Here is a 12,942-nt window from a genome sequence, read left to right as displayed (position 1 = left end):
CGGGATTTAGGGGTTCAGGTTCACAATGCATTCAAAGCAGCATCTCAAGTGGATCAGGACATAAAGAAGCTGATGGACTGCCATTTATGGAAAGAGGTGTAGAGCATAACATAGAAACTTACAATGCAGGAGGCGACCATTTTGGCCCATCATGTCCTCGCCGGCCTACAAAGGAGCTGTACGGCCCTTGGTCAGCAGCCCTAAGGATTACATACAAACCCTGAGCAATGGCGGAAAGGCAAAGAGAACCCAGCCTAACCAGTCTGCCTCACACCACTGCAGCACTCCTTATACTGAAACATTCTACACTCCATGAGATCTCCTAGGAGAGGCAAAAACCAGAGAAAAACCCAGGCCAATTTAGGGAGAAAAAAATCTGGGAAAATTCCTTTCGGACCCGTCCAGGCGATCGAAACTAGTCCAGGAGATCACCCTGGCCACATTCTATTCCCTGCAGTACTTACCATTATATCTGCGCCGTCCAACAAAAGGTCATCTAGTCCAATCCAAACCCTGCAGGTTACGGCACTTTAAGTGCCCATTGAACCATCTCTTAAAAGTGGTGAGGGTTTCTGCATCCACCACTCTTCCAGGCAGCGGGTTCCAGTTCCCCTCAAACCTCTGCGTAAAGAAGCCCCCGCTCAAATCCCCTCTAAACCCTCCACCAACCACCTTAAAACTATGCCCCCTTGTAATAGACCCCTCCACCAATGGAAATAGACCCTTACTATCCACTATGTCCAGGCCCCTCAATATTTTGTACACCTCGATGAGGTCTCCTCTCAACCTCCTCTGCTCCAATGAGAACAAACCCAGCCTATCCAATCTGTCATCATAACGAAGATTCTCCATTCCAGGCAGCTTCCTAGTAAATCTCCTCTGCACCCTCTCTAATGCAATCACGTCCTTCCTATAATACGGCGAGCAGAACTGCACGCAGTACTCCAGTTGTGGCCTAGCCAAAGTATTATACAATTCAAGCATAACCTCCCTGCTTTTATATTCTATGCCTCAGCCAATAAAGGCAAGCATTCCATATGCCTTCTTAACCACCTTATCCACCTGGCCTGCTGCTTTTAGGGATCTGTGGACAAGCACTCCAAGGTTCCTTTGTTCATCTACACTATTAAGTGGCCTACTGCTTAGTGTATACCCGTTCCTTATTAGCCCTCCCAAAGTGCATCACCTCACACGTCTCTGAATTAAATTCCATTTGCCACTGCTCTGCCCACCTGACCAGTAGATTAATATCCTCCTGCAGCCCATGATTTTCCCCTTCATTATCAACCACACAGCCAATTTTAGTGTTGTCTGCAAACTTCTTAATCATACTCCCTATATTAAAATCTAAATTGTTGATATATACCATAAAAAGCAAGGGATCCAATACTGAGCCCTGCAGAACACCACTGGAAACATCCTTCCAGTCACAAAAACATCCATCAATCATTACCCTTTGCTTTCTACCTCCAAGCCAATTTTGGATTCAACTTGCTACTTTGCACTGGATCCCATGGGCTTTAACCTTCATGACCAGTCTACCATGCGGGACCTTATCAAAAGCCTTGCTAAAGTCCATATATACACTACATCATACGCACTACCCTCATCGACCCTCTTGGTTACCTCCTCAAAAAATTCAATCAGGTTAGTCAAACACGATCTTCCCTTAACAAATCCATGCTGCCTATCCAAATGCAGATTTATCCTGTCTTTCAGGATTTTTTCCAATAATTTTCCCACCACAGAGGTTAGGCTGACAGGCCTGTAATTACTCGGCCTTTCCTTTTTTCCCTTCTTAAACAAGGGTATTACATTAGCAGTTCTCCAATCCTCCGGCACCATGCCTCGATCCAAAGAGGACTGGAAAATGATGGTCAAGGCCTCTACTATTTCCTCTTTTGCTTCGCTCAACAACCTGGGATGCATTTCATCCAGGTCTGGGGACTTATCTACTTTCAAAGCTGCTGAACCCCTTAATACTTCCTCCCTCACGATATTTATTTCATCCAGAATATCAAACTCCTCCTCTACAGCAGTATCTGCATTGCCCCTTTCCTTTGTGAAAACAGATGCAAAGTATTCATTAAGAACCCTACCAACATCTTCCGCCTCCTCACAAAGATTACCCTCATGATCGCTAATAGGCCCTACCCTTTCCTTAGTTACCCTCTTACTCTTAATATATTTATAGAACATCTTAGGGTTTTCCTTAATTTTACTGGCCAAGAATTTCTCATGCTCTCTCTTAGCATTCCTAATATCCTTTTTAATTTTACCTCTTATCTTTCTATATTCCTCTAAAGATTCTAAAGTATTCAGCCGTTGATGTGTCATAAGCATCCCTTTTTTTCTTAATCCTCCCCTGTAAGTCCTTACACATCCAGGAAGCTCTAGAATTATTTTTCCCAGCTTTTTTCCTTTAAGGGCACGTTTGACCTGAACCTTTCGGATCTCCTCCTTCAATGCCTCGCACTGTTTCCGACACTGATTTACCCAAAAGTAGCTGTTTCCAGTCCACTATGGCCAAATCACTCCACAACTGAGCAAAATTAGCTTTTCCCCAATTCGGAACTTTTATTCCAGGCCTATTCTTGTACTTATCCATAACCAACTTGAATCTGACTGAATTATGGTCACTGGCACCCAAGTGCTCCCCCACTAATACTCCTTCAACCTGCCCAGCTTCATTCCCCAAAACTAAATCCAAGACCGCCCCCTCTCGTGTTGGGCCTGCTACATACTGACTAAAAAAAGTTCTCTTGAATGCATTTCAAGAATTCCTCACCCTCTATACCCTTCACACTAAATTTGTCCCAATCAATATTTGGATAGTTAAATCTATGGTTACTACCCTATGGTTTTTAGACTTCACAGCAATTTGCCTACATATTTCCTCCTCTATCTCCCTCCCACTTTTTGGGGGTCTCTAATACACGCTCTGCAGGGTGATCGTCCCTTTTTTCAATTCGACCTATATGGCCTCAATTAATAATTCCTCTAACATATCATCCCTCCTCACCGCTGTAATAGTTTCTTTAACAGGCGAGATGGAATGGTAAATCTGTGTTACAGCTGGAGTAATGTGTGCATATTGAGACAGTGGAGGATACACCGCAAATTCATTTGGTCGCTGCCTTGGATGAGGAAATACAAATAGGGAAACTTGAAACATTGCAAATTTAGAGTTAGGCCATTCAGGAAGCACTCCCTCCCCCACAGAGAGAGTAATGGAAATCTGAACCTCTCCCCCAAAAGGCTGTGGCAGCTGCGGGCTCAGTTGAAATTATCAAGACTGAGATCGTTACATTTTTGATGGGTAAGGGTATCAAGGGATATGGAGCAAAGGTAGGTAAATGGAGAAGTACAGATCAGACATGATCTAATTGGATGGCTCAGAACAGGCTTGAGGGGCTGGATAGCCCACTCCTGTTTCTACGTTCAAGACTGTTTGAGGGGTCTGGAGTAGAAGCACATTGAGTGTGAAAGTACTAGTCTCGATACCTTAGTTCAACTTGGAAGATAAAGTTGATGAGAAGGTCAGACTTGAGTCCTTTCCCACACAGAAAGGGGCAAGAATCTCGAACTGTGTAATCATTAACAACGTCACAATCACCTTCACAAGGACACATTATACTGCACGTTATGCTGCATTTCTCACAATGTATAATTACAGGCTGACACCTTAAGGGTAATTAGGGATGGGCATTAAATGCCGGCCTTGCCAGCGACGCCCATCCCATGAACAAATTTTTTAAAAATGTAAAAAAAAGCAAGTTAATGGTTGGAATGAAGCTAGTGGGACCAGTAATTTTGTTGGGACACCTTCCATGCTTAAATCTGGATTTTTGCAGGGCAACTTTTCCTGTCCTGTGAATTATTTTTCTGTAGAAAGCACCTTCACCAATCTTCCTAAAGTACGTATTTTCCTTCATCATCAAAAAGTCTAAATTCCGTCACCAATTTCCACCCCGCCCTCTCTCCCGATGACCCACACTGGGGTTCGGTTCAGTCCCACAGGTGATTGCTTCTCCCAGATCCTTGCTCAAGTGCTAAAAGGCTATCCAGCGTCACATCCAAGCCCAACTAGCCCAAGCGAGTATCCGCACAATTGCACTTCTACAGATGGTCACTGCATAGCCATCAGGAACCTCTCTCTTCCCTAACTCAAGCTGTTGCAACCTGTTACGGTGGCTACCTGGTCAGTTTTGCTCAGTTGAGAATACTCTCATCCAAGTCAGAAGGTCGTGGGTTCAAGCCCCATTCCACAAACACTGCTGGAGGTGTCATCTTGCAGATTAGATGTTAAATTGAAGCCCCACCTTGTTCAGGTGAACACAAGATCTCATGGCATTATTCAAAAAAGAGCAGTGAAGTTCTCCTGGTGCCCAAGCCAACATTTATCCCTCAACCAACATCACTAAAACAGATGAACTGTCTCATCCCGCACTATTCCAAGAGGCTCTATTTCTGGGTATTCATTCTGCACAGATTTCACAGCCTCACCACATAGATTGCAGCGGTTCAGGATGTTTTATTTGTCCAATTATTGCTTGCGGGATCTTGCTGTGCGCAAATTCTCTGCCACATTCGCTTACAACTGGGACTGCACTTCAACACTAATTAATTGGCTGTAAAGATGTGAAAGGCACTATATAAATGCAAGTTTCTTCATTCTTCACTGCTGCCCTGCATAGACCAGAGATTGAAACTTAGAATCTGTCTCACCCTGCACTGTTTCATTTTCCAACATTCTATAGACTCTGGATCAGTTTCTATGGTCTGGAGGGTAGCTAATGTAACACCACTTTTTAAAAAAGGGAGAGAAAAAACAGGGAATTATAGACTGGTTAGCCTGACATCAGCAGTGGGAAAAATGCTGGAATCAATTATTAAAGATGTAATAGCAGCGCATTTGGAAAGCAGTGACAGGATCGGTCCAAGTCAGCATGGATTTATGAAAGGGAAATCATGCTCGACAAATCTTCTGGAATTTTTTGAGGATGTAACGAGTAGAGTGGACAAGGGGGAGCCAGTGGATGTGGTGTATTTAGACTTTCAAAAGGCTTTTGACAAGGTCCCACACAAGAGATTAGTGTGCAAAATTAAAGCACATGGTATTGGGGGTAATGTATTGACGTGGATAGAGAATGGCTGGCAGACAGGAAGCAAAGAGTAGGAATAAACTGGTCCTTTTCAAAATGGCAGGCAGTGACTAGTGGGGTACGGCAGGGTTCAGTGCTAGGAACCCAGCTATTTACAATATATATTAATGATTTAGACAAAGGGATTGAATGTATTATCTCCAAATTTGCAGATGATACTCAGCTGGGTTAGCTGTGAGGAGGATGCCAAGAAGCTGCAGGGTGACTTGGACAGGTTCGGTGCATGGGCAAATGCATGGCAGATGCAGTATAATGTAGATAAATATGAGGTAATCCACTTGTGGTAAAAACAGGAAGGCAGATTATCTGAATGGTGACGGATTAGTAAAAGGGAAGGTGCAACGAGGCCTGGGTGTCATGGTATATCAGTCATTGAAGGTAGGCATGCAGGTACAGTAGGCAGTGAAGGAGGCAAGTGGCATGTTGGCCTTCATAGCGAGAGGATTGGAGTATAGGAGCAGGGAGATCTTACTGCAGTTGTACAGGGTCTTGGTGAGGCCACACCTTGAATATTGTGTACAGTTTTGGTCTCCTAATCTGAGGAAGGACATTCTTGCTATTGAGGGAGGGCAGCGAAGGTTCACCAGACTGATTCTTCATATGTCAGTCCTGCCATCCTGGGAAAGACTGGATCGACTAGGCTTATAGTCACTGGAATTTAGATGAATGCGAGGGGATCTCATAGAAACATAACATTTTGACGGAACTGGACAGGTTAGATGCAGGAAGAATGTCTCCGATATCAGGGAAGTCCAGAACCAGGGGACACAGTCTAAGGATAAAGGGTAAGCCATATAGGACTGAGATGAGGAGAAACTTCTTCACCCAGAGTTGTGAGCATGTGGAATTCTCTACCACAGAAAGTTGTTGATGCCAGTTCATTAGATATATTCAAGAGGGAGTTGGATATGGCCCTTACGGCTAAAGGGATCAAGGGGTATGGAGAGAAAGCAGGAAAGGGGTACTGAGGTGAATGATCAGCCATGATCTTATTGAATGGTGGTGCAGGTTCAAAGGGCCGAATGGCCTACTCCTGTACCTATTTTCTATGTTCCAAGAAAGATGTTCTATATCTGGGTGTTCAATCTGCAGTTTTCACTGCTTCACCACACGGATTGCAGCGGTTCAGGAAAGGCAGCTCACCACCTCGAGGGCAATTAGGGATGGGCAATAAATGCTGGCTATGCCAACGATGCCCACATCCCATGAATTTTTTTTTAAAAAAAAAGAGACTTCAGGAGGACATACAGACTGATGAAATGGGCAGACATATGGCAGATGAAATTTAACTCAATTGTAAAGTGATATATTTTTGTAGGAAGAATTAGGAGGGGCAATATGAACCAATTTGTAAATTTTAAAGGGAGTGCATAAACAGAGAGAGGGTTGGGGGGGGGGGGGGGGGAGGGGGGCGTGGAGAGAAAGAAAGAGGCAGGGAAGTGTGGCAGTTTTATTCCATTGTTGAATGGCTGCAATTGATAGCGCCTGTGCGTATGTATGTTTATAAAGCACCTTTAGCCTAGTAAATGCCCCAAGGTGCTTTGCAGAAGTAAAATGCACATGGAGCTGTAGCAAAAAGGATTGGTGGGCGATTGATGGTGAAGAGGTAGGTTTTGAGGAGGTCATATATAAACAGTTGGGGGGGGGGGGGGGGGGGGGGGGGAAAAGAGAGATGTTGAGGGTGTCCCAGACACAACGGAGGAGCAGAGCAGGAACAGGGTGCGCACAGGAAGCCAGGGTCAATTAATCGAAAGGCACTGCTGGAATGGATGGCTGGAGGACAGGTCGAGGCAGCGCGGATTTACAAGAAAGGTTTAAGTTCTCCCTTCGGGGGAAGGGAGAAGCCAATGATGACTGGACGGACAGGACCAAAGAAAGAGCGGGTCTCCCCCCCACCCCCGCCCAAACCATTCATGGTCAACAACCATGACCGCATCCTTATTCACATTCTGTTTCACTGTGTTATCAAAAAGGAAAAAAAAGCTTTGATATTCAAATCAAGAAAACAAAACTACATCAACGACAAAAAGTCCATTTTAGAATCAGATTGCAAGACTGCTCACAACAGAGAGACTTGACACACCTGCATTATGTTTCTTTGATTTACAATCTTACCCCACCCAAGCACCACCACCTTAAAATGTTGTCACTGGACCGAATGCATTCATACCGATATGCTACAGGAACAGTCACAATCAATCCAATTCACTTCTAGTGGAATCTTCTATATTCATATCTATCGGGCAGGGAAGTGGAGCTGAGTCCATGATCAGATCAGCCATGATCTTATTGAATGGCGGAGCAGGCTCGAGGAGCCAAATGGCCTACTCATGCTCCTATTTCTTATGTTCTTAGAATGTTCTCATTTCCAAACAGACCTCAACCTACAAGTAAATTACAGAGCACCACTACACTCAAAGGATCCCTTCAGGGACGTGACTTGAGTGTTGAAAGACAACATTTATAACTGTACTCATGGGCTAACTACACTTCAGTGGGGACAGCATGCAAAATGTCATATGCCCACTATTACGCTTTGCACCTCTGCCCATACGTTGGGTTTCTCGTATTTCTAACCTGAATTATCAGCTATCTCCTTTAGGCATTGATACATTAGGCACAATCCTCAACTCTGGAGGGACTTCAAGGGATCAAAGACAAACACAGAAGGCCCAGGCTTAATTTCCATCTGGGAAAAGAGTTTCCTCCTGGACCGAGTGCCTACCACTTTGATTACAACAAGGCACTCTTAACTTCCTGATTGTCGGGACATGAAGGTTTTGTAACATTTCAAAATCACTCGTCCAGACCAATATGGTGGCATAGTCAATAAAAAAAAAAACACACTTCTTTTTGCTTATGGAATCTTTGAACCAACCTCCCTGGAAACTCCCTGCACATAACGGCATTAACGCCAAGCTAAAGCGGCATTCAGACTTCAACTGTGATGTCCGTGCAAAAAGGTGATTTCACTTTGCACCAATGGTAAGCTTGGAGTGCCAATCCCAAGAGACAAAATTAACCCCTCAGCAAACTCCCACCTCAGGGTTACAATATTAGCATAAACATTGCTTTAGTTGGCTTTAAAACTCAAAATGAATTCACCTTGAGATAGACAAGACAGATGCTTAAAAAAAAAATTTCAAAGCTGCATGTTTTTTAAAAATTCTTGTCAATTTTCTTCCCTCTTGAAGACAGAGACTCAATAGTTTGTGACTGTCCCAGGAGGCCGCTGGTACCTTGTCCAAGTGGCCTGCATATGCTCCAGTATATAGACATGTGCAGGGCGTAGGTGGGGCTAGATTATCACTGCTGACTCAGTATTGTTCTCACTTGATGACCACCCAGGTGTACTGTTAGCGGTGGTCAGCGATCAGGAATAAAATCCTTGCTTGATTACCTTCTCCCCACAACAACGCTAAAGTTAGCTGTAGCACTCGGAACTCTGTCCAGGTGAAGATCAGCACGGAATTAACCTGGGACTTTCCAATCTGCCAGAAAATTCCACACTCTACACTCTCTAGGCTACAGCACAGATGCAATGTACATTCCAAAGATCGACCATACCATATCTAGAACGCAGTCACCTTAATCTAGGCTTCTCATTGGCTGAAAGACCAGCCACTAAAGCTGAAAACAAACCTTGAAAATGAACAGTGACAGCAGGGAGGCCGAAAACAAACAGCAAGTCAAACATATTAAATAAAAAACAATTAGACCAACGAGAAGAGTAAAGTTAAAAGGGGCCAGACAACAAATATAGTTGAAGGGTTTGATTTTTATGCAAGGGTGCATTCATTGCCTGTTTAATTTAGGGCTAATGACAGCAATAAAATTAATCCTCATGTTGGAGTAGTTTTATGACTGAAACATTGTCAGCATCACAGTATAGAGAAAGAAAGATTTTCTTAAATTGAGAAGCCTTGGTGCATCATACAGGCCATCCCAAGGCTGAGAGAAATCATGGGAAGTCAGGAAGCAGTGATTGGGAACACTTGCATTATAAAGCCTGTTGATGGTAGGAGAGAGAGAGAGGACCCAGCAAACCATGGCTCTGCAGTTTTGAGGTCCCAAGAAAGAATACAGAGGATGAAAAAGAATGGGTCTCAATTTGAAGGGAGTGAGATTACAGTTAGGAAGAAGATTGGTTAGGATGGCATTTGGAGGCGATCGATGTACAAGAGAAGAAAGGTTAGAGTATAGCAACAGCACTAAAATGGACGAGATATCTCCATGAAGCAAAAAGCCTTAATAGAATCAGGCCCATAAATGGCACCCTCCTGCACTGGAGTTTCTAAATTGGATCCTGCTCTGTGAACACGTTACATGTGAAACAAAAGCTAACACTGAATGAATTCTTCCAGCACTCTTCTTTTTTTTAAAAACTCCACTATTTGTCTTCGGCTGTACTTGCACGTGTACAATTGATCTTTGGCAGTGCTGCTCAGCGCCAGCACTAAAGGTTACACAGTGCAAATGCAGCCTAAAAGTCAAACATTAAATAAATTAGTCAAAGTTGTTACTAAAAGTTGTTACTAAAAGCAATGGCATGGGAACAGATCACAAAAAGTGCTTGAATAACAATGCAACATGACCAAATAAAACTACAAATTCCAAACCTGATATACACACAAAAAAACATATTTCTCAGAAAAAACAATATTGCATCTCCTATAGAATCACAGAATGGTAACAGGACAGAAGGAGACCATTTGGCCTGTCGTGCCCGTGCCGGCTCTCTGCAAGAGACCTTCAGCTAGTCCCACTCCCCCGCCCCTTTCCTCATAGCCCTGCAAATGTTTTTCTCAGGTACTTATCCAACCTCCTTTAAAAAGCCTCCACCGCTCTTTCTGGCAGTGCATTCCTGATCCAAACCACTCGCTGCCTAAAGAAAATATTCCTCATGTTGCCTTTGAATCTTTTGCCAATCACCTTAAATCTGTGTCCTCTGGTTTTCGACCCTTAACATTAGAAACGTAGAAAATAGGTGCATTCTGCCCTTCGAGCCAGCACCAACATTCAATAAGATCATGGCTGATCATTCACCTCAGTACCCCTTTCCTGCTTTCTCTCCATACCCCTTGATCCCTTTAGCCGTCAGGGACATATCTAACTCCCTCTTGAATATATCTAATGAACTGGCATCAACAACTCTCTGTGGTAGGGAATTCAGAGGTTAACAACTCAGTGAAGAAGTTTCTCCTCATTTCAGTCCTAAACGGTTTGTTTATCCCTTACCCTTAAGACTGTGACCCCTGGTTCTGGACTTCCCCAACATCAGGAACATTCTTCCTGCATCTAACCTGTCCAATCCCATCAGAATTTTATATGTTTCTATGAGATCCCTTCTCATTCTACTAAACTCCAGTGAATACAGGCCCAGTCGATCCAGTTTCTCCTCACATGTCAGTCCAGCCATCCCAGGAATCAGTCCGGTGTATCTTCGCTGCACTCCCTCAATAGCAAGAACGTCCTTCCTCAGATTAGGGAGACCAAAACTGAACACAATATTCCAGGTGAGGCCTCACCAAGGCCCTATGCAAGTGCATTAAGACCTCCCTGCTCCTATTCTCAAATCCACTAGCTATGAAGGCCAACATGCCATTTGTCTTCTTCACCACCTGCTGTACCTGCATGCCAACTTTCAATGACTGATGTACCATGACACCCAGGACTCATTGCAACTCCCCTTTTCCTAATCTGCCACCATTCAAATAATATTCTGCCTTTGTGTTTTTGCCACCAAAGTGGATAACCTCACATTTACCCACATTATTCTGCATTTGCTATGCATTTTCCCACTCACCTAAACTATCTAAGTCACCCTGCAGCCTCTTAGCATCCTCCTCACAGCTCACACCGCCACCCAGCTTAGCATCATCTGCAAACTTGGAGATATTACATTCAATTCCTTCATCTAAATCATTGATGTATATTGTAAATAGCTGGGGTCCCAGCACTGAGCCCTGCGGCACCGCACTAGTCACTGCCTGCCATTCTGAGAAGGACCCGTTTATCCCTACTCTATGCTTCCTGTCTGCCAATCAGTTCTCTATCCACGTCAATACATTACCCCCAATACCATGTGCATTAATTTTGCACACTAATCTTGTGTGGGACCTTGTCAAAAGCCTTTTGAAAGTCCAAATACACCACATCCACCACTGGTTCTCCCTTGTCCACTCTACTAGTTACATCCTCAAAAAATTCTAGAAGATTTATCATGCATGATTTCCCTTTCATAAATCCATACTGACTTGGACCGATCCGGTCACTGCTTTCCAAATACACTATTTCATCCTTAATAATTGATTCCAATATTTTCCCCACTACTGATGTCAGGTTAACCGGTCTATAACTCCCCATTTTCTCACTCCCTCCTTTCTTTAAAAAGTGGTGTTACATTAGCTACCCTCCAATCCATAGGAACTGATCCAGAGTCAATAGACTGTTGGAAAATGATCATCAATGCATCAACTATTTCTAGGTCCACTTCCTTAAGTTTTCTGGAATGCAGACTATCAGGCCCTGGGGATTTATCGGCCTTCAATCCCATCAATTTCCCGACTAATAAGGATTTCCTTCAGTTCCTCCTTCTCACTAGACCCTTGGTCCCTTAGTATTTCCAGAAGGTGATAATGTGTCTTCCTTCATGAAGACAGAACCAAAAGTATTTGTTCAATTGGTCTGCCATTTCTTTGTTCCCCATTATTAATTTACCTGAGTCCGACTGCAAGGGACCATGATTTTGAACACCTCCATCAAATCTCCTCTCAACCGTCTTTGCTCTAAAGGAGAACAACCCCAGCTTCTCCAAGTCTATCCACGTAACCAAAGTGCCTCATCCCTGGAACCATTCTAGTAAATATTAAAACCATTAAAAATAGTCAAAATCTAACCATTTAAACAAAACCACACACAAACTTACTACACAACACATATTCTGTGGGTATTAAGAGATGTTTCAGACACAGGTGCACTCACACAGAAGAGCTTTCTATGATCTGTGGTGGGGTACCACCTGGTGAGGCCTAATCCATGTCAGGGAACCTTTACAGACGAGCAGGCAGCAAATCCAGGCAACACACAGTGGCACACAGCTTTTCCCTGCAGAGGGCTGCCCGTCCGAAGCGAACCAACACCTAAAACACTCTGGCGCTGGCGAGGAAGGCAACGGCAATTATTATCATTGTTATTTATACACACACAACGGAAGAAAGTCTGAAAGAAAAATCCAGTCACCATTCAAAAAAAATAAAAGAGGAAGTCGTTAAACAGCCGAGTGGAGGGCAGCGGATGAAAGGAGGTCGCCTCTCACGTGACTCGGATGCGGAAAAAACCCCGCCCCTCTCTGCCGATTGGTCGGCCGTTGGCTGGTCCAATCGCGCCGCCGGGATGCTTGAAATCGGTTGGCGGAGGGGGCGGGGGTCAGAGAAAGGTCACGCGCGGTATTGTGGGATTGTTTGGAGTTAAAAGCGAAAGGCCCGCCCACCGAGACTACAACTCCCAGACGCTCCCGCTCGGCGCCAGACGTCCCGGCTGACCGTTTGACAGTTGAGGGAAGCGTTTCTGGAAATTTCCATTCGGTCGGTAGGTCGGTAGGGGGTGAGGGTGAGGGTGAGGGTGAGGGTGAGGGTGAGGGTGAGGGTGAGGAATGCTTCAGACGCATCCACCCGACAGGTATTTTTTTTAATTGATATTGATCAAATATTCTATGAGGAGCGTGAAGTCCGCGGGGAGGCGTGGAAAGTTAGGCCGCTGTCCCGCAAGAGAGAGG

At 44.3% G+C, this 12,942-nt stretch overlaps 1 protein-coding gene across 3 annotated transcripts in view; it reads right to left on the bottom strand.

The window, feature by feature from the left end:
• The window catches only part of rnf4 (ring finger protein 4), a 45,374-nt gene extending 32,874 nt beyond the window's left edge, over positions 1–12,500 (bottom strand). Inside the window, exon 1 of one of the 3 annotated variants that reach the window (XM_070877696.1) lies at positions 12,408–12,500. Coding sequence is in view for 1 of the 3 variants with exons in the window: in XM_070877699.1 (XP_070733800.1) it covers positions 12,408–12,410 (3 nt within the window). In the remaining 2 variants the exon portion in view is untranslated. The other 2 variants (XM_070877699.1, XM_070877691.1) reach the window with 2 other exon arrangements.
• Positions 12,501–12,942: the final 442 nt, after the last annotated feature.

Source organism: Pristiophorus japonicus, chromosome 1, assembly GCF_044704955.1.
Source record: "Pristiophorus japonicus isolate sPriJap1 chromosome 1, sPriJap1.hap1, whole genome shotgun sequence".
Classification (NCBI taxonomy): Eukaryota; Metazoa; Chordata; class Chondrichthyes; family Pristiophoridae; genus Pristiophorus; species Pristiophorus japonicus.
The sequence above is the reverse complement of the archived record's forward strand: the minus strand, read 5'-3'. Positions and strand labels throughout refer to the sequence as shown.